The sequence below is a fragment of the Pholcus phalangioides genome, unplaced genomic scaffold (genome assembly GCF_987345545.1).
Source record: "Pholcus phalangioides strain wild (caught in Gottingen) unplaced genomic scaffold, Ppha-v1.0 ptg000011l_1, whole genome shotgun sequence".
Lineage (NCBI taxonomy): Eukaryota > Metazoa > Arthropoda > Arachnida > Araneae > Pholcidae > Pholcus > Pholcus phalangioides.
This window is the reverse complement of record NW_028301604.1, coordinates 30,291,123-30,312,203: the sequence shown is the minus strand read 5'-3', so window position 1 is coordinate 30,312,203 and position 21,081 is coordinate 30,291,123. Positions and strand designations below refer to the sequence as shown.

The 21,081-nt window shown below is 36.1% G+C and overlaps 1 protein-coding gene across 4 annotated transcripts in view; it reads left to right on the top strand.

Annotated features, from left to right (window-relative positions):
- LOC149080327 (bridging integrator 2-like) overlaps window positions 1-21,081 on the top strand; it is a 428,403-nt gene that overhangs the window by 234,035 nt on the left and 173,287 nt on the right. For all 4 annotated transcript variants that reach the window (XM_089239465.1, XM_089239462.1, XM_089239463.1 and 1 more), the window contains one exon: window positions 5,324-5,376. In XM_089239465.1, coding sequence (XP_089095591.1) covers window positions 5,324-5,376 — 53 coding nt within the window. The remainder of the gene's footprint in view (window positions 1-5,323; window positions 5,377-21,081) is intronic.

Genomic DNA, 21,081 nt, shown 5'->3' with positions numbered 1-21,081 from the left:
CTGGACTGGAGTATGCTGTAAAGTTCTGGAGACCATACCTATAGAGTTGGTTGAGGTGGTGCAGAGAAGAGCTGTGGATGCTCTTGTGGGCACACAAGGCTTGAGCTATGAGTAAAAAGTGATAATAAATTGTCTTTCAGAAAAAAAAGCTCAAACCAAGACTCAACAGGTCTAAAACACAAGTGGTATGACACATACAGTAATGTTTCCCCTTGCAAATTTTTTTTGCTGATGAAGATATTTTCTGTGATACTTTTACGTTAGCTAATGAATATTTTAGTTCATGTGGATGCATGCACTCAGAAAACGTGCAACCATTGTAAGCTGAATTTTCATGCATCATCATCTCACTAGCTTGATAAATTTATGTCTGCCTGAAAATCACTTTCCACCTGTACCTTTATTTCTCTTCCAGAAAGCTTTTGAGCCATTTTGTGTGAAATGAGTGATTAAATGAATTAAACAAAAAATGCATTAAAAGGAGAAAAAAAACCTATACTTGGATGCTCAAGTGCATACGTTCTTTCGGTGCAAGACTCGTAGCATCAAACTGAGTGGTCTAGACATTCTAGGAGATTCCTTTCCCATCCGCGTGAGTGTGAGACACTGAAATGATATGTCTACATCATAGAGAACACCTAGGAACCCAGCTGGGTTGTGTATATAATGTAAAATAAAAGTTATTCAGTTTCTCATCTTTCTGTAAATTCTCTATCAAACTATGATGTTGATCATTTCCACCTTCAGCCGGTATTTGTCTTTTCTTAGTGCTTTTTAGTATTTATAAAGGATTTTTTGAAAGATTAAAAACTGGAATTTTTTATATAAGTTGCACTATATATTTGACAACCAAATTATGAAAAAATAAAATTTATATTTCCTTTGTATGTGTTATTAAAAATCATACAAATAAAACGTCACAACGCCCAACAAAGTGGCTGAGAATGGATGTCATATATTTCAAAAATACAGCAACCCAATTGAAAATGCAATCACAAACAATATATATACATGATGAAATATTATACAATGCCCCATAAGAATTCTTATGGGTGTCTTAATCTAAGTATGGATAACTTCTCGATTTACCCCTACATGCTTATCATATTTTTTATTTTTAAACGTGCCAATTGTGTTGGAATAGCTTACCCCTGAAGGTAGTAAATTTCCCCAAAGCAGAATATGTCGAAATGTGCGACGTACGTTGCAGAACAGCCAGTGCTGTTGCAGAACAATCTGGAAGAATTTTAAGAAGAGTGTAGAAAAACGCTATTATGTATATGTGAATTTTTAACGCAGAACATTTTCAGTCAGCTGAGGGCTCCTTGCAGAACATCACAAAACATTATGCTTTGGGGGTAAATTCTATTTATTAACAACCCTATTAGAGAAAAATTCCCTGTAACACCATAACCTCACATTGTCCCTTGCCAAGCGATACTGGTGCCCCCTTGTAAAAGCAGTCAATTGACGGTGTGCTACAGGGGTGTAGCCAGAAACTTTGTTTGGGGACCAAAATGATAAAACAATAGATTTTGCCATCTTTTCCCTTTTTTTCGATCATTTTCTCATATTTCTGGGGGGGGGGAGACAGACCCCAAGTCCCCCCCCTCGCTATGCCCTTGGTGTACTAATAATTCATGGTCCATCCTATCAAAAAATTTTAACACTTCGATCATATCTCCCAGGCACCTGCGTTTATCTAATGTAAACATATTCAAAAATGAAGTCTTTTCATAACTCAAGCCCTGTGTGCCAATAAGGACATGCGTAGCTCTTCTCTGCACCCCTTCAACCAAGTCTATGTCCCTCTGTAGGTATGGTCTCCAAAACTTTACAGCATACTCCAGTCCAGGATGAACTAAGCCTCGGAAAAACGGAAGAATGACTTTAAAAGTATGCAATGAGACCTTTTTGAAAATGAGACCAAGCATTCTATTTACCTTTTTGACCACCGCTGAACAATGTTCAGAAAACTTAAGCCGCTCGTCAATGAGAATTGCCAAATCGGTGACCCCAGTTGCATATGGGATAGCGACACCATTAAACTAGTAAAAGAAACGTGGTTGTGGTTCAAACCAAAAGGAGCGACCATGCACTTGTCAATGCTATTCCATTCATTTGCCCATGCTGCAATCCTGTTTTAACTCCCTATCGCTTTGATTCCAGGCAACTCTCATCAGCTTCACATCATCTGCGAATATGCTGACAATCCCATTGATACCTTGATCAAGTTTATTGATAAAAAGTCAAAAAAGTAAGGAGGCCAAGGACACTTCCTTGAGGAACTCCACTTGTGACGCCACACATGATATATGTATAAAGACACATACATGAGCTCATTGCGAACAGCTGAGAGTGCGAGATAAATTAAGTTATAAATGCTTTTACAAATACAATGCCACAACAGGCGAGTGGCCCAACAAGGTGGCTGAGAAAAAGATGGCCATAACAAAAATATAGCAACACAATTAAAAATGCAATTACAAACAATATATATACATGATGAAATATTATACAATGCCCGTAAAGAATACTTATGGCTGTCTAATTATATGTATGGATAGCTTCTCGATTTACCCTGACATGTTTATCGTATTTCTTTTTAAACGTGTCAGTTGTGTTAGAATTTACCAGCTCCGGAGGTAAGCTATTCCATTTATTAACAGCCCTATTGGAGAAAAATTCCCTGCGACACCATAACCTTGCATTGTCCCTCACCAATCGATACTGGTGTCCCCTTGTAAAAGCAGTCAATTAACGGTGTATTATTAATTCATGGTCCATCCTATCCATCCCGTTGAAAATTTTGAACACTTTGATCATATCTCCGTGACAACCGCGTTCATCCAATGTAAACATATTCAAAAAATGAAGTCAAGCCCTGTGTGCCAATAAGGACATGCGTAGCTCTTCTGTGTACCCCTTCAACTAAGTCAGGTCCCTCTGTAAGTATGGTCTCCAAAACCTCAGGACGAAGTAGACATTGGAAAAGCGGAAGAATGACTTTAGGAGAACGCAAAGAGACCTTTTTGAAAATGAGACCAAGCATTCTATTCGCTTTTTTGACAACCGCTGAGCAATGTTCAGAAAACCTAAAAAAGCCACTCATCAATGAGAATTCTCCAATCGGTGACCCTAGTTGCATCCGGGATAGTGACATTATTCAACTTGTAAGAGAACCAGGGTTGTTCGAACCAAAATGAGCAACCATGCATTGTCAATGCTAAACATTATGCTCTATTCATTTACCCATGCTGCAATCATGTTTAAGTTGGTCTGGAGCAACTCCCTATTGCTTTGATTCCCGATTACCCCCCATTAGCTTCACGTCATCTTCAAATTTGCTAGCAATCCCATTGATACCCTGATCGAGTTTATCGATAAAAACTGATAAAAGTATGGGGCTAAGGGCACTTCCTTGAGGAACTTCACTTGTGATGCTTGTCCAATCAAAGAATTCCCTGTTCACTATAATTCGTTGTGACCTATCTCTTAACCATGATTCTATCCATTTCAGCAATTTGCCTCCAATTCCAATCTCATGTAAACGCTTCATGAGTTTACCATGTTGGACACGATCGAATACCTTCTGGAAATCAAGGCAAACAACATCTACATTTTTAGCCTTACCCAAAGTCTGTCACATGATCACCGAAGCAAAGGTGGTTAGTTACACATGACTTCCCCTCCCTGAACCCATGGTGAGATTATCTGGTAATACATTATATACATATATATTTTTGTTTATCCACTTCACCAATTGAATTTTAATAATTCCCAAAATTTTTGGGATAGAGCTCATGAAACTCTCTGGACGATAATTAAACACAGCTTCTTTACAACGCTTTTTAAATATCGGAACCTCATTGGCAAGTTTCCAATCTCTTGGGACGATACCCTCAGCAACACTACTCCTGTATATTTTTGCGACTGGCTCCAACAATTCATTAGTACATTCCCTGAGGACCCTGGGATGTATATCATCTGGTGCTTTGCTTGCACATACATTTCTTAGAATATTTAAGACCTTCACGTTTTCTCCTTGAATATCGTTGAGGATTTTATTACAAAATGCAACACCCGTATATTGAATATCATTATCTCCATTAAAAACCAACACGAAAAAGTCATTGAAAGCACTACACATGCCTACATTGCTCTCTAGCCATGACCCTCCTATCGACAGGGGGCCAACTGTCCCCTTGCATCCATTATTGACGTATCTAAAAATGATTTTGGGTCAGAGCCTATGTTATCTGCCAACCTAAATTCAACTTCCTTTTTACTATCCCTTATTGCTTTCTTCAGCACTCTTTTATCAGTAAACAAATAATATGTCATCTCGTCCACTTTTATACTCACTGAATGCTCTTTTCTTTTCAAGATAAAGGTTGTGCACGCTATCCGTGAACCATAGAGGGTGCGATGTACAAATACGCTTTTTTCGAACAAAGGGTATGACATAGTGCAAAACAGGACAGCTTCGTACTAAATTCTTCCCATTGACTTACCATCCCGATTGATTCCAATCAGTCTATGAAAAATTCAGCTAATCTTCCTCTCAAAACATCAAAGTTAGTTCTCCAAAAACAAGGAACCAGTCTTCTGTTATCAATTTTACCCGAAGAAAAGTTACAGTGAAGACTGTAATTAGATTGTCATTTGCTTAGATTGCCCATATCTCATTGAATACTAAATTGTTACATTTTAAGTTTATAGTTTGTCTCAAGTATAGTCAAAAATTTTCTGTAGGTTTCAAAAATATTGGTGAACAAAAAGTTTGGGGTAGTTTGTCAATTCATTTCTCTCATATATACAGATGGAAAAGATAAGCTCCTAGAATTGTTCAGACCATTTAGTTTGGCATCAAATGTCTTATTGTATGTACTGAAAACATTCAAGTTTAGGCTCCCCTCCTGTTTTTTATCTGAATGCATTTTCTCTTGTCTTAAAAAAGAAACATAGGATCTTCTGGAAAGGCATGAATTAATCTAGCTTGAGTGGCAGTAATTCATTGGGTTCATTTTAATTCATGCGCACATTTGACTCGCGACACCGCAGTTTAAAGTTAGCCTTTGCATTGATATCAACAGAAATGTTCAATAGCCAAATCCATATTTGTTAGACAAGGCAGAGAAACTGCTAAAAAATCTTCATTAGTCGAAAAATTTGTTAGCCGAGGTATTTGTTAATGGCAGTATCTCTGTATTGTTGTTGAATTCATCATTTAAAGTTCATTCACTGTTTTGTTACATAACATCCTGTATGAACTGTATGATTATTTTAAATTATTTCCTGCTTTTTCTTTTTATGTGTTTAGTGATTTAGCCATAGCAGTGTCTGATCCACCCCAGGAAACAGGTGGTAATGAAGGTAATTATTTATTGAATATATATGTAAGTTTCTATAAAATTTGCTACAGATCTGTCATAATAAATGAAATAATACAAGGCTTCCACTTGTGTTACTTTTCCTATTTATTTGTAAAATGTCCTACTGTTGTCATTTTTTCTAGGTTTTTGTTCTACTTTTCTATCAAATCCTATCAACAAGATTCATGCAATTGATTTTAATTGAGGAGGGAATAATGAATATATTCTCAAAAAATCGTCAACGAATAAGGCAAATACCAAGAAATACTAAAAAACTCCTTATGCATTTTGATATGCTATGGATGTCCTCTTCAGAGGTTAAGAATATTGCGCAGACCGAGTATCCAACTTGGATTCATTACCAAATCTTCAATCTTGGTTGTTCAGCGGAACAAAAAACTGTACGTCCGTTTAAGTCAAACGCTGTGGTAAGAATGAAGTAAAGCACCTGTGTATAAGTGTTTTGCCACAACCTGATTGGTTGCTTGCGAAATGGAGCTATCCGATTGGTCTATTCAAATTTTCTTTAAATTCCCGCTCATAATGAATTTAAGCAGTGGCTTAGCAATCAATGGAGTTGATTTATTGTAGTTTACTAATTTATTTTTGAAGGTCTGAATTTATGTGCCTTCGTAGAAGTCTAAATCTGCCGTGGACTTTACTTTGTGGAAAAATCTCGCTTCCTGAAATTTTAATTTATCGCCCTCTTGCCAGCAGTGAGTGGCGATGGTAGATTTTTCAAATTCTTGATTTTTAACACATCAAGCATATTTATTTAATCTAGTTTTTATGGGTTTCCTTGTTTGTCCTATGTAGCCAAGCAGGCAATCGTAGCATGGAATAAAATTATTGCCCCACACACATTGTTTATTCTGTGGTATAGCATCTTTAGAAGGTTTGAAATAAAAGTTTTTAGTAGGCACATCTATGACTGTAGGTTAAACATTTTGAGAATCGGCTTGATCTTAAGTGAGACCATTGGATCGTATGGTATAACTACATTTTCATTGAGGGGCCTCTCAGTAATATTTTCCAAAGTGATTTCTCTTGCTGGTTTCCTGAATTTTCTACTCAATGGTCTCACTTAAGATCAAGCTGATTCTCAAAAAGTTTAATCTAACAGCCATAGATATACCTACTAAAAACTTTTGTTTCAAACCTCCTAAAAATGCTATAGCACACAACGGGGCATTTATTATATCCCATGAGGTGATTGCCCACTTGGCTACATATCAGTATATTGCCAAATAATACAAATTTAATAGATTGCAATTAATGATTGTGCCAAAGGTGCAGACATGAAAATATTGGGGGGAGGGGCTCTGAAGTTGCTGGTCATCCTGTATATACAGGACTCAAATGCATATGCAGGGGAGAGAAGGTGCATTGCGTATTTTTTTCAGAAATTACTGGGGGGTGGGGTTGAAGAGCCTCAGTCCCTAGGGTTCAGTGCCTATGGATTCTGCCAAATCAAAAATTGTATGGTTTTTCAGGTTATTTAGGGGTTGTATTTGTACCATTTGCTTCAATTTTTCTTTTCCTTAGTTAGCGGGTTCAATAAGTAGAGTAGTCATTAAAACTTCTGTCTGGATGGAAAAAACAATTTTTTATTTACTGCTTCATGGTCTTGAACAGTAACATTCATCATTCAAAATTATGGTGCAGATTTTGTGTGTATATATATATATAACAGTTTGCATAACAAAGCACTGGGATACATATCCTTATTCTAGGTTTGATGATTCTGATGCTACCCAATAGCATTCAGTTGTCGTCTTTATTTTTAGAGCATGTAGAGGCATAAACAATATTTACAATGTTCAGCAAAGAGGTAGAAATGAAAGTACTTCATTTGTTGAAAACAATTATACTGGCATATTGAGAACAGTAAAGTGTAAACAAATCGCTTTGAAAAAAGGATGGACAATAGATTAAAACCGTCTGGTTCACCTTAATTTATTTACATTGTACCTTGTAATTTACAAAGTTTGCACTGTGCTTTTTGAAAGTGGTCTCGAAAGAGCATCATTATTAAAAAACTTATGTCTTTTTATAATTTGCTGTGCATTATTGAGATAGTTGACAGACTGAAATTTGGAAGATTTAAAAAAAAGAATGTGTAATATATCTCTATGCCAGAGATAAAGGGCACCATGTACTTTTTTACAAAATTGAGATATCACTATTTATTTGCTGTACTTTCGTTACTCTACACATAGGTATAGGATGTTAAGTTCTATTCCAATAAAAAATTCCAGACATATTTACTTCATAAAAGGCATCATGTCACATTTTTCTTAGAGACAAAGGGTACCAAGTACGCTTGAAGCCTCATATCTCTATGTATACTTACAAAGGATACAGCATCATCTGGAAAAATTGTCATACATTGTTTGTAGATATAACTATGCACTATTGTTTGAGGCCCCGTAACTATGCAGAAATTATTCCAGCATCAATTTTATCACTTTTTTTCATTATGATATGGCCCACGCGAACTGAAAAGTTTGTGCGTGTATGTCAGGGTCCAAGTTAAACATAAGAGGAAGGAGGCATCTGTAACCTGGGTCAAAGACATTTATTTAGTCAGTGAATATGTTATTCAACTGTTGGGCCCAATAATCGAGGTGGGGGTGGGCAAATGCCTCACTTCCCCATGCTGAAATTTTACTATTTATGATTCCTCTAATTCATCAGCACATTGCATCATGTGGGTTGATAGTAAAGAAACTCATGACAGAAGAGCAATGACTTTGTGTCTGTTAAAAAGGGAAAATAGTGTGATAACTTAGTCTATCATTCAAGAAATTATCATATGGACAGATAATTGTTATGGGTATAATAAGAATAAGTATCTTGTTAGTTTTTTTTTCAGATTTGGAAAACCTACCCACAGATTCAATGAATAGATCAAAAGGTTTTCATAAAGAGCCACACCCATATGTAAACTGACATGGTTCATGGTCGAATAGAAAGAAAAGGGTAAAAAAATCCCATCATACATGACAATACAGATACCTTAGGATTCGTAATAACTTGATGCTAAACATCTACCAAATACACAGTACACAATGTGGAACTCCAAGACTTCCAAGCAACTAAACTCATTGTTTATCAGCTGATAAATAATTATACTGACAAACACATATTTTAATGTTTAAATGTATTCATCTTCAGTTGCAGCAAGACACTGCTGTCTCAAGAGCATCATGGACCCTCGGGCATGGAGATTTTTGTGTGGCCGTACCTGGTTAGAAATGCTTGCTTACCAAAATATACATGCTTACTCCCAAAAGTTTTAGATCTAATTTTTCACGAGGTTCCCTCTGTACTTGAGACCCCCCGCGTCCGGGTGGGCCCGTGCGTTAAGACAGCACTGCGTCAAGATGATATTGGAAAGTTGTTTTTTAAAACTTCTTTGGATGATGACTTCAAAGAATTTGATTTAATAAGATCCCACAGAAGTATTCATTAGATGGCCTGAAGCTTTACTATCCATCACTAATGACTTGTTACCAATTTCTAGGCAAAAACGGAATTGACGTGCCTTCCCAGGGCAGACATTTTCTTGGTCCCCCCCCCCCCAAAAGGGTTATTATTATGCAAAATAAATGTATATTTTTTTAAGGACCCTGGGGCAGTACCCCAGTCTCCTCAGCCTAGTTATGGGCCTGGGCAAAAATATGAAGATTTGATATTGTTGCAATTTCTACCTTTTGTGTGTCATGGTTTCTATAAGAATTTACCAACATCTACCAACGCTCGAGATTACTCGGGTGTTCAGGAAAATTAAGTTTTTTTTGGGTTTTTGACTGATGTAAAAACTTTTTTTTAATACCAATCAACATTTTTTAAGCATTGGTGTTATTAATATTATTTAATGAATATTATTTGTTGTGAGAATGGAATAAATCAATTTTTCATATGATAGAATGCATTTTTATTCAACAATCAAACATAGAAGCATAAGGCACTATGTCACAGGTATTAGTTCTTTTAATTTTTAACTTTGAGGTAGACGGCACCATGTCCATACGCTTTCTTTTAAACATTTTTTTAAATTAAAAAGTTAAGACACCCAAAAATCTAAAGTATTATAATTTGAAAGTCAATAGTCTAAAGAATAAGTGTACAAAGGATTATTGAAAAATATTCATAAATAAGCAAGCTGTAAATAAAGAAACATAACAAAAACTACAAACTTTAAACTGCTCTTTTGCGACATGGGTCCTTTACCTCTGACATAGATATATTGTGAGGAGAGACAGAAAAGAATTATCTGTGGTTGCTAGTACATTGTTTTGGCCAAAAATTGTTTTTGTTACCAAGTATTTTTTTTTGTCATTTTGCTTTGAATTGTGTTAATCTTATAGGATACTGAAATAGTGCTATTTTGTTTTGGGGAGTTTTTTATATTAAGCTATGGACAAGGTGACGATCTGGTGAGGCTCAGTATTATAGGTGGGTGTAGCGAAACGGGGAACCAGTAGACCTGCAAATTTTTTTCCAAATATTTTATTTGTTTCCAAAGTTAAATAATACATGAAACAGTGGAGCTGGGATGACAGTTAACAACAAGTAGAACAGCGGATGACTAGAACCATAGCTAATGAGCGCAAGAAGATAAGATGGCTAGGGGATGTGCCTAGCAGAAGTGAAGTTTGGTGATTATTATTTCAATGGAATTTTGTTGGTTGGGCAGTTCACCAAGAGCTAATCAGCTAAGCATTAGAGCGGTTATGGACGGAAGACACGTAAAAGTGATCATCAGATCTCCAGGTGTTTATACCTGAAATAACAAATACGGCACTATCCAACTCCAAGGAAAGACTATCTTAAAAAAAAATCATAATAAAATGTGACCAATAGAAAAGCAGAACACCCATTTTACCTATTGAAACAATGATATTGAATTTTATAGCGATTTCACAAAACTAAAATGGCAACAACAATGATCAAAATGGTGATGGGATCAAGATCGCATATTTCTTAGTCTGTAAATAATGAGATAAGTGATTGCAATTGTGCACGTCTTATAAAAGGTAAGAGGACAATGTATGACAAATTCTATTATAAAAACACACAAATGCAAATATATAACATGTTCAAAAAATTTAACAATAGAGGAGGATTTGGCAAATTCCATATGAGTTCCCAACTATTTACAGTCTACCATCACGGGAAAGTCACGGAATGAGAAAAAGGTTGCAGAATTCACGAAAGAGTCGCACAATTTGAGGAAAGGTCACAGATTTTTTAGGATTCTTTAGAGACCTTCCCTCCCCTAAAATCTAGGCTTTAAGAAGGTGTGGAATTCAATATTTTTTTTCTCTTTCTTTTTTTCTTTTCTACTTGATGGGGGGGGGGAAGCGATATATGCATGAGTAGCAACAGGAAAGAACAATGTTATGTATCAATGTGTAGCCAGCCTACACTGGGGGCAAACATTATATGGGTGGGGAGAAAAAGCTATTTAGACTGGATGAACAAAAAATTTCTTCTTTTTTTTCTTTGCTTGTCCAGACCTTTCACAGTATCCCAACCACTGCAGTCGAAAGTTCTCTTGGGAACAGTATTGATTTCCAGTGAAAGGATATGATTCCTATGCCGCATCTTTAGTAAATGCCCCGTTATTCCGCAGTTACATGATTTTTTCCACAACACAGCCAATCCTGTTGCTTCGGCCTCTGCAATAATTTGCATAACTCTACTATATTTTAATTTTCATATCTGATCGCAGAAAAACAGTAGTGCAAACAATGTAGATATTTCAATCACTGTTCCACGAGACATTTAAAATGTGCAATCACACTATTTTCAGTGTAATATAAAACATTTTATTTTTTAAATGAACAAATTTAAACATTGTGTGTGGAGAACAGAAACTGAAATATTCAAACCGCTAAAGGCAGATCACGGTTTCAAATTTCTGAAAATGTAATAGAAAATCTTTGCAAATCTTAGTAAAAAATGTTTCCAATTTATCAATGCATTTTTTGATAGCAAATCAACTGAAAATAAACAGATAAATTATAGTATGAGAAAATATATTGTGCATGCAGGGCTATAACTAGGTTGGGGCAATTCTGGCCCCAAACTGAATGAGGCCCCCACAAACATATACATTTATTTTTTCATAATAACCCTTTCAAGGAGGTCCAGAAAAGGTACGCTACTGCCCTGCATGCATGTTAATAATCATATACAGCTATAAAATATTTGAACATCTATTTAAAATATCAGAATATTTTAGAATACTGGTCTTAATAATTTTTTCTAAATGTTATTGTGATAATATTTAATTGATTTAATTATATGCTAAAATTTTAAGTTACAGCAAAATATATTGTAATGTATCAGCTAAAAAAATAAAAGATTTAAATCATTTTCAGACAAGGAGGGAAAAAAATATACTTTAAATGAATGAGCTGGACTTAAACTTTGGTCTTCAGGTTCATGGTCAGTATCACTTACACCAACTCAGTTATCAGATCAGGGGCTAAGACTGCTACCTACCTAAAGCATAATTTTAGTTAAGGCAACTAGAATAGGGATAGCAGGCTCGAGTCTGCAGCCATTTTGTTCTTTCGCTGGGATCCTATAGGGTTGTTGCACTGATTACTGCCTCATAAATGATGCCAAGTAGCAAAAAAACATTGCGTCTGAAACTTAACATGGCAACCTAGCAGAATTTCCTGTGAAAAAAAAATATGCTTATATATATGAAAGATATTTAGAAAAATAAAAAGAATTTGAAAAATTAATTATGTTTTTAAAATATTTTAAAACTGTTGTCTCGAGGGGGCAATGCAGTTTTTGCAATTACGATGTAAAATTCAATAAACACTCCTAAGCAATAATGTTTTGTATTGCTTTTGAATTTAAACAAATTTTAGCAAAAATGATAGAATGCTGAAATATATAAGTATAAAAAAACTTTTTGATTCCTAATTAAAAGGTGGGGGGGGGGGGGGGGGGGAGTGAGTTGACATCCAAAAAAGACATGATTACAGAAATGAAAATTTAGATTAAATTCTAGTTTCCTAACTTTGGTCCATCACTCCCTTTTCAAGTTTTTTTCTCGCATTGCTCCCCCCAAGCAAACCCATAAGATCCTCTAGCTCTGATTCTCAAAGTGGGCGTTAACACCCCCTGGGGGCAGTGGAATGTTCCAGGGGGTGGTAGAAGCTATGGAGGTATAACATAGGATCCTATGGGTTAGATTGTGGTGGGGGGCAATGGGACAAAAAAGGTTGGGAAACTATGCTCTAGTTTCTACTTTATGTACTACTGTATTAAATGAAAGAAATAACTTTGGAGTCATTAAAAATGCATAGATGGGAAAAAGTAATTAATAACTTTGAGACAACCATCTATGCCTCTATATATTAGAAATTTATTTCTGCCATTCCATGAAAATTTTAGCTTATATGATTCTGTAATTTCACTAGAATTTTCTTCAATATATTTCAACTGCTGAATAATGCACACAAACAAATAGGCTCAATTATTTCAAGCCATAAACTCAATAAATAAATTTATTTTTTAAACAAATTATGCTAACATAATACACACAACTCATGAAAGCAATCCTTAACAACTATCATATTCATAACAATACATATAGTTTGATACAATGTATTCAACAACTAAGCTGATGCGTGACGATTTAAAATTTGAATTTCAATAACAGATCAGGAAATTATGAATTTTATTTGACCACTTTTTATTGCAAACAAGTTGCTGATATGAACATAAACAATAATGTATAGCTCTTTTCTCCTAGCTGTGTGATTCAACAGTGATTTATCTGGAAGAAAATGAAATAAAATGAATATATATTTAAAATTAACACTTTGGATGAGCCATAAAAAAATAAAAAAAACTGTAAATTGAGAAAATTACAACTACAGTTGTGGCAAAAAATAATGAATGCATGGTTATTAAATACCCATAATTATTCATCCGAGACTTTCTTAATAGGCCTTTAATTAACTCAGACCTGCCAACTCTCTGGATTTGGTCTGGCAATGCCAGATTTTTTAAAATTTTACAGGGTTTCCAGATTTTAATTACATATTGCCGGGTTTGATGAAGAGGGAAAAAATCGAAGAAAAATAAAAATATTTTTTGGGTTAAATAATAGAAATTTTTATTAAATAATCAAAATATTTTTCGGTAAACGAATCTTCGAACACAGTTTTTTTCTTTTTTCTACAGGAATCTTTGTTATCCACACTTTAATTGCAATACCAGAATAGGGGTGCTTATGAGATGTCTTACAATCCTTACTCCAGGGTCGGCTGTGCTCCAGCAGGGGCGGTCTTACGGCAATGCGACTGGTGCAGTTGCACCGGGCGCGAAATGAGAAGGGGCGCCGAAATGCATTAAATATACATTACTAGAAAAATATTTTTAAGGTACTTATTTAAAAAAATAACTATAAAATATACATGAAAAATGACCAAGATGAGAAAAAATTGGAGGTATGTGTGCATATAATATTACGGTTATTTTTCAAAAAAAAAAGAAAATCGATGGGCAGTGCACCTATATATGTACAGTACATAGCGATTTTGGTCAGATAAAAATACACATTCTTTTTTTCTCTCTCTCTTGAGCTCTTTTCGTTTACCCCTGCGGGAGATTTTGGGGGAGAAGCAATTTCTTTCTCTTTTGTTGTGCAGTAAAAAATAAAAATAATGGAGGAATCACCCTTGTGGTCACCCAATTTTTCTACTAACGAGAGCCAAAGTATTTTCCTGTGTTGTGAGGAGTATTACAAGAATTGAAGGCGTCTTATGATGTGGGAAAGATTTTGAGCCAAAGAGGCCTTTCATGGCTCTTTTTTCCTGACTTGTGTTACTTTTGTTAAAAACGCAGAAGCTAATTGCCAATACAGTACAGTATTTCGAAAAAAAAATATATATATATATATATATAAAAAACCAATGAATGTGTGTGTGTGTGAATTAAAACCTATGATTTGCTGACCATTTTAAATAGGGATCCTGCACTTGGGCCTTGTTTCTACCTGTCACACGGGGAGAAAGAAAAATGTGCTCATGAGAAAACCCATGCACTCTGGCCAGTCTCCCGACTCGCCAGACTTTTGTATTAGTTCCACCAGGGGCAGCTCGCTGGCTATTGCTCTAGAAGGGCGTCTAATCCGAAATGAAAGGGCAAAAAATATTGGGAAAAATTATTTGTGCCCACTGTAAGAAGGGCGCCGAATCTGAGGTAGACAAGGCATAAAAAAGTTAGAAATGATTTCTGCCCCCTCCAGTAGGAGCACCAGATCTGGTATAAAAAGCAATTGTTGTTGTTTTTTTTTTAATTGGGGAGGTCAGGGGCCCAAAATTATGTCCCGCTCGGGTAGAGATTTTGTCTCGACCCACCCCTGAGTACAATGTATGTTTGTGTTGAAAATTGTAACAAACCATACATACACAACTGAACATCTTTTCAGAGTTTCATGGATCTTGTTCCAGATACCCGGTGAGTAATGGTAAAGCCTCCTAGATAGTATCTCCGTGTAGGAGGCCTTGGTAAGGTGTGGCCACAGCGGGACTCTAAAAAGACATCTTTTCTCTTTCAAGAAACTAATGAGGAACGTATGTTGGAAATTCAATTTGATTTTTTTAAACAGCTTTATAAATCAGATTCCATAATCATGATCCCCCACTTCTGTTTTTGAAACTAAGAAAAAAGTTTGAGGCGTAAAATATGTATTGTTTTATTCCATTGCTATCGTTGTCCCTAAGATATGCTTCACATCATTGTTTTGCACCTTGGTAAGGTACTAGGTGTAAGAGCGATGGTATGTTTCACCATATAGATTTATTAATTAAATAGTGTGCCAGTTTATTAAAACATGAAATTTTTCCACTACGAATGGAATACGAATCATAGTGTGAACTTAATCTAGCTGCCTGTAACTGTAAGGTAAGCTTATATATTAATTACGATTTGAGGCACAGTGGAAAACATTTGGGAAACATAATGGATACAAAAAATATTGGAAAACATTTGGATTGGCGCCGTGAAACAAGAAAAAAAGAAGTTCTGGAACTAAAAGTTCTTAGGAAATTGAAAGATAACATCTGAAAAGAGAGAAATGCGAGATTTTCCAGGAGCATATTGAGTGGTCTTTCGTTGCCATTAAAAGATGTAGGAAGAATAGTTGGAAGTTAGATTAGCTGAGCGAATTCGAAATAATAGAACCATAGATCGAACTTCTTTTTCAGAATAGTCCGCTCTGTACAAGTCTCACAAACACCAATCTTCTCGGTAAGTTTAGTAAATTTTGCAGCATTTGTCACTTTTACCGGTGATCATACAATCTTTTTAGACCCTGTATGCACAAACGTGCGAGTTGCTTCTTTTCACTTTAGATATTCTTTTTTTAACATCAGGGATGTTCAGCCCAAACTTCAAGAATTGTGCATTATCGTTGAAATTAAAGACTAAGTCCCCGAGGTTAAAAAAAAAATCTACAGAGAAAAAAAAACAACCCTTTCCCAGTGCCGTCTTAACGCATGGTGCCCACCCGGGAGCAGCCCGGAATCCTCAAGAGTAGAGGGTCTCACGAAAATGAGATCTAGTTAAAATTTTCTAGAATTTACCAGGTAGGGGCTCAGAAAAACGACTTGGCTTGTGGGGGAGGGGGGGGGCATGATACTCCTAAGACGGCCCTGCCCCTTCCAAGGGCTGCAGCGTGCTTTCTCGGGAGCAGTCTTTTCTTGGAGTCTCCTCGAAATAGTTATGCTCAGAAAAAAGAGGAGTTACAAGCCCGCCCTTCCCCTCCCATTCATCTCGGGGCACCGTCCAAGTTACCTCAGAATAGTTACAGGCATGCCCAAGTTGCAGGGCCCGGTGCTTCTGTTTCTTAGTACTGGGTTTGAAAGGGATAATTTCAAATGAAGAAATCATACATAATTTCACTTAAATTTAACCACTTTTATTATCTGCTTTCCCGTACGTGATGCGTGTGTAACGTATCGGGATCCGATCCCTCTACGTTAATGGTGATCTTGTCGTTATGTGAGAAATTCCTTCTTATTTTAGACCCCAGGCACCTCTCAGTTACCGGAAACCACCCGAGGACCCGCTGGCAAACCGGTAAGGGCCAGAATGTTTGCTTAGTTCGGCAGTCGGCGGGTTGGGTCTTTCGGCTGTCAAACGAGAACGGGCCAGAGGTCTGGCTACTGATGTCCCACATAAATTAATTTCCCACATGACGGCGATGTCGCTATTTTCGTGGAGGGGTCTGGTTCAGATTCTGTATAGTTGGGCGAGGCTTAAGGGTTTGTCCGGTAAGATATTTTTATTTTTTATTAAAGAACCTCCCAGGGGAGTTATTACAAGTCTCGTTGTATGGAAAACATAGAGTTGTACTCGTTTTTGGCGGGGGGCTGCAGACCTCCGTTGGAACATTTCATTTCTTTTTGTCTTGTTTGGTTATTGTTTACATAGTTGGGAGAGTCTGATCAGCTCTCCGGATTGTGTCATGTTGCCAGATTCCTATGTAATAATTCAATTGTAATGTTTATAATATAGTGACGCATGAATATGTAAATCCGATATTTTTGTTGAGGCGAAAAGGCCTTGCAAGGACATGTGGTCCCAAACTTCTTGTGAAATGGGAGTATAAATTCCTCCCTCTTTGTCTCTCACACCGCGTTCATCCTTTGTTTGTTCTTTTCAACTGAAGCCCTCTAGTAGGACGGTTCACCGTCGTGCTGCCGTATCCATTGGCCTAGGGCTGGGAAAATAAGCTGATAATTAGTTGAAATGAAATAGTTTGCAGTATTTGAATTTGTTTCCCGGCAGGTCCGGAATCGAAAGCATAAATTAATCTTCATAGTCAAAATTCTTCATTGCTGATGATAGACGTAGCAGCTGGCCTTGTCAAGGCTACATATAGTAAGTGACACCAAAGTGGTCTGGCCCTCAACCGAGAGGCCCCTTGGAGCTGATCAAAGTAGTCTGGCCCTCAACCGAGAGGCCCCCCTGGAGCTGATCAAGGTGGTCCGGCCCTCAACCGAGAGGCCACTTCTGAAATAGATCTGACTCTCAACCGAGAGGCCCCCTGGTGCTGATCGAAACGATCTGGCTCTCAACCGAGAGACCTTCACTAATACATGCGGGGAAAAGCTACGTCGAAGTGACTAACAACATAGAATGTCTGATCAGCATAAAAGTTTGACTGTTGATGATCATCAATTGGTGAGCCAGAATCTTTCTATTAATGCCAAATAGAGGGCTCCATGTTGTACTAGTCTACTGTTAAAATTGACCAACTTTATATTGAATTTAATAAATATTTCATGCAAAAGTTTACTTGCAATCATTTTCCACTTGTCGTTTGCCACCTTATTACTGGATATTTTGAACCGGGCAAGCAACTCCCACAAGGGAAGTTGCACGTGCACTACATCAATTATATAATAAATTTAAATTCAAATAAGTATGATGAAGATAAATCCTTTGTGATGAGTATCCTGCATGAACATGTCACATTTTGCTTTTTTAATGTTTTTTAAATCTCATAATTAAATCAAACAAGTTTGGGTTTTATGCTTGTTTACTAGTTAAATAGCAGTAATCCCATTCTCTAGAAGAAGCTTTTCCAACTTCTTCATCCCTTAATATCCAACCAAGTGGTGGGGATGGGGACGATCACCACACCTAGAGTCTGATAATATGGTAGAATGAATCTGTCCCGTATTTTATGGGATAGTAGCAAAAATGACTAGCAAAAATTGCCACTTCTGACACATCACTCTGGATTTGCGCCTGATGGGGGGGGGGTGGGCATTGACTACTGTTTTTGCACCAGGCGCTACTAGGTCTAAGACCCTGTGAAGGTACCCGGTACAGGTACCCTGTGCTCCAGGGTACCTTTATGGTGATATTTTGAAGCATGGTCACGCACACACGCTCAAACCTGTTAACTCAATTGGAATCATTGTTTTTCCATTATTATTATGGTGTGTAAAGCTGGGTTTTCCTAGGAGTAGGTATTTGCACCACATGAGAACCGAATTGGACCATTTCGCATTGGCAAAAACATGTTACATAATCACGTTATGCATTTGTGTCTTCCTAGCTGGGCCCATCGGCTCAGGGCAGCTATATAATATATGGCCCTCGCATCAGCTACTCTGTCGTCTGCATACTTCGCTTTGAAGTGAAGGGAAAGAAAACACCAAAAAATAAAGAGATCGGCAAAACGCACATGCCGCATTTGACTCCTCCAGAAGCAGTAGACCAATCACATCTGACTTAAAGCTGTATTGCACTCTGTTGGAAAACAGTCATACTGCTTTCCTTATTGTTTTTATCAGTGAGTGGACAGCATGTCATGCTAGGCGAATCACGTTGTGTGGCACAGAAAACCCAATCCTGGGAAAACCTGGCTTTAGATCTCATAATGACTGGTCGAAAATAATCGGTGTGTTTTCAAGAAATATTTCACGGTAGATTATCCTTGCATAATCGAATCAAGGAAGGTCCAGCAGTTTGCTTTCTGCTCCATTTGTGATTTTTCTGTAGCACACTAAGGGGCAAAGTGAATGTTGTATAAAACGTGTTTATACACAGAAGCACGTGGAAAGTTGTAAGATCCCTGAAAGTAACAAAAAATTTAATTTTGCTGATGCTTTTATCCATGCAGTGTGTTTATTTACATCATCCATTATGGAACATAATTTATCATTATCTTGTGCAGAGCATGCCAGTGTGCTTTTTAAGGAAATGTTTCCAGACAGTGAAATTGCCAATAAGTATGCATGTTCAAGAATGAAAGTACATAGCTGCAATAAGTTGCACTTTGGCATTTTACTTTAAAGCATTGAAAAATGAGAATAAAAAAAATGTCCTGTAATCTCTGCGTGAGTAAATTTTATTCCCTCCTTTATAGTGAAATCTTGAGAAATTTGGGGGAAAATTTTGTGATTTTAAGAGAAAATGTTGCTTTTACTAAATGTTGCATCCATCCACACAGTCTGTTATTTTATAAAAAATATACACATATTTTGCTAATTTTACATTTAGTAGTTCTCTCCACATATTATGCTCAGGAAATTACGGTAAGCCTGCAGGATTTTTGGAAAAAATTGTGGGATTTTTTGTAGGAAATTGCAGAATTTTTGGAAAAATTGTGGGATTTTTTGTAGGAAATTACAGGATTTTTGTAAGAAAATTACTGAACTTTTGCATTTTCAAGGTTGGCAGGTCTGTAAACTAACCTTTGGAATCTCTAAATAAATGTATAAAAGTATAACTATATTACAATAAATATTCATGAAAACAATACACCAAGATTCCTTTTAACATATATATTTTTGTCTGTAGTCATCGCCCAACCAACCAAGATTTCTTCCCTCCCCCAAGTGAACAAATAAGAAATGATGAGCAAAAGAACAAACTTGAGCTTTTCTTAAGCATATGAAGAGTGGCATCAATGGTACATTTTTTTACCATACTGTGCAATTTAATTCATTCTGCATGTCTAAACATATAAAACATTTTTTTTTTTTGGTGATATATACTTTAATACTGGGTATTTTGGTTATAATTCCACTAGAATTGTTTTTAATGAAGATGTAATTTGAGCCAATTACTCTCAATATATAAGCGATAAGTCACCAAAGCTCACAAAAGAAATTAAGCATGATTTAAGAGCCGATTTTTTCAGTTAATTTGAATTCACCTTGTATTAGTTAAAAATAATAAAATGAACATTTTTGTGATTTAAACATGTTATTTTCCCCCAATACATAAAATAAATTATGATTACATCAATAAAACAGCTATAGCAATATCTACAATATAGCAATAACTCGCCAAACTTGGGTCAGAAAATGTGAGCTATCAGAAATGTTTCAGAATTAATTCACAATTAATTCAAGATTCAACTAGTTCTGTTAATCAGAAATCCTCTACTTATGTATCATCTCTTCTAAAGCAAACATTAAAGAAAGGAGTGTTTCATATTTTAAAATCACTAACTTTTATGCTTAAACAGAACACAAAAAAATGGCGCCAGATGTCATGTGCTATTATTTCTCACTGATTTTTTTATTTTCATTTTTTCATTTAGTTCTTGTTCTTATTTAAAACATTATCACAAATATGATTTTGAAAAAATTCACACAAATAATTAAATTTCACTTCTCACAGGCAAACTCCATTTCTTGGTGAGAACATGGCCCTAAGGCAGTTCTTGATCCATTTCTTGCATCAATTTTTATGCTGGAAATTGTTTTTATCTGAATTTTAACTTTCTGAAAAAAAAACAAGCTATTTTTAGTTATTTTAAAAAAAGAAAGACAGAAAAGTGACTCAAAGCACTCTAATAATAAAAAAGGAAGAGTCCAAAGGGAGCCTACAGTAGAATAACAGTGAGCAGCGCTACAAAAAGGCCAACATGGCACATGCGTTGGCCTGCTATTTCCTGTGCTAGAATTTTAGTGAAGTCCACTGCAGGATAAAAATTTTACCTTTTTTGAAATGTATTACTACTTCCATTACTCAGTTCCATCAACTACGGAATTTTTATTTTTCCTTTAGACAAATTAAACAATTTTTGTGTGGCATACAGAGTGTTAATCAAAGTTATAATGTTAATAGGAAGCCTTTTGACAGAAAGCACAACAGATGATGCAATATTATGATAGTGGGAATTATCGTAAACCAAGAA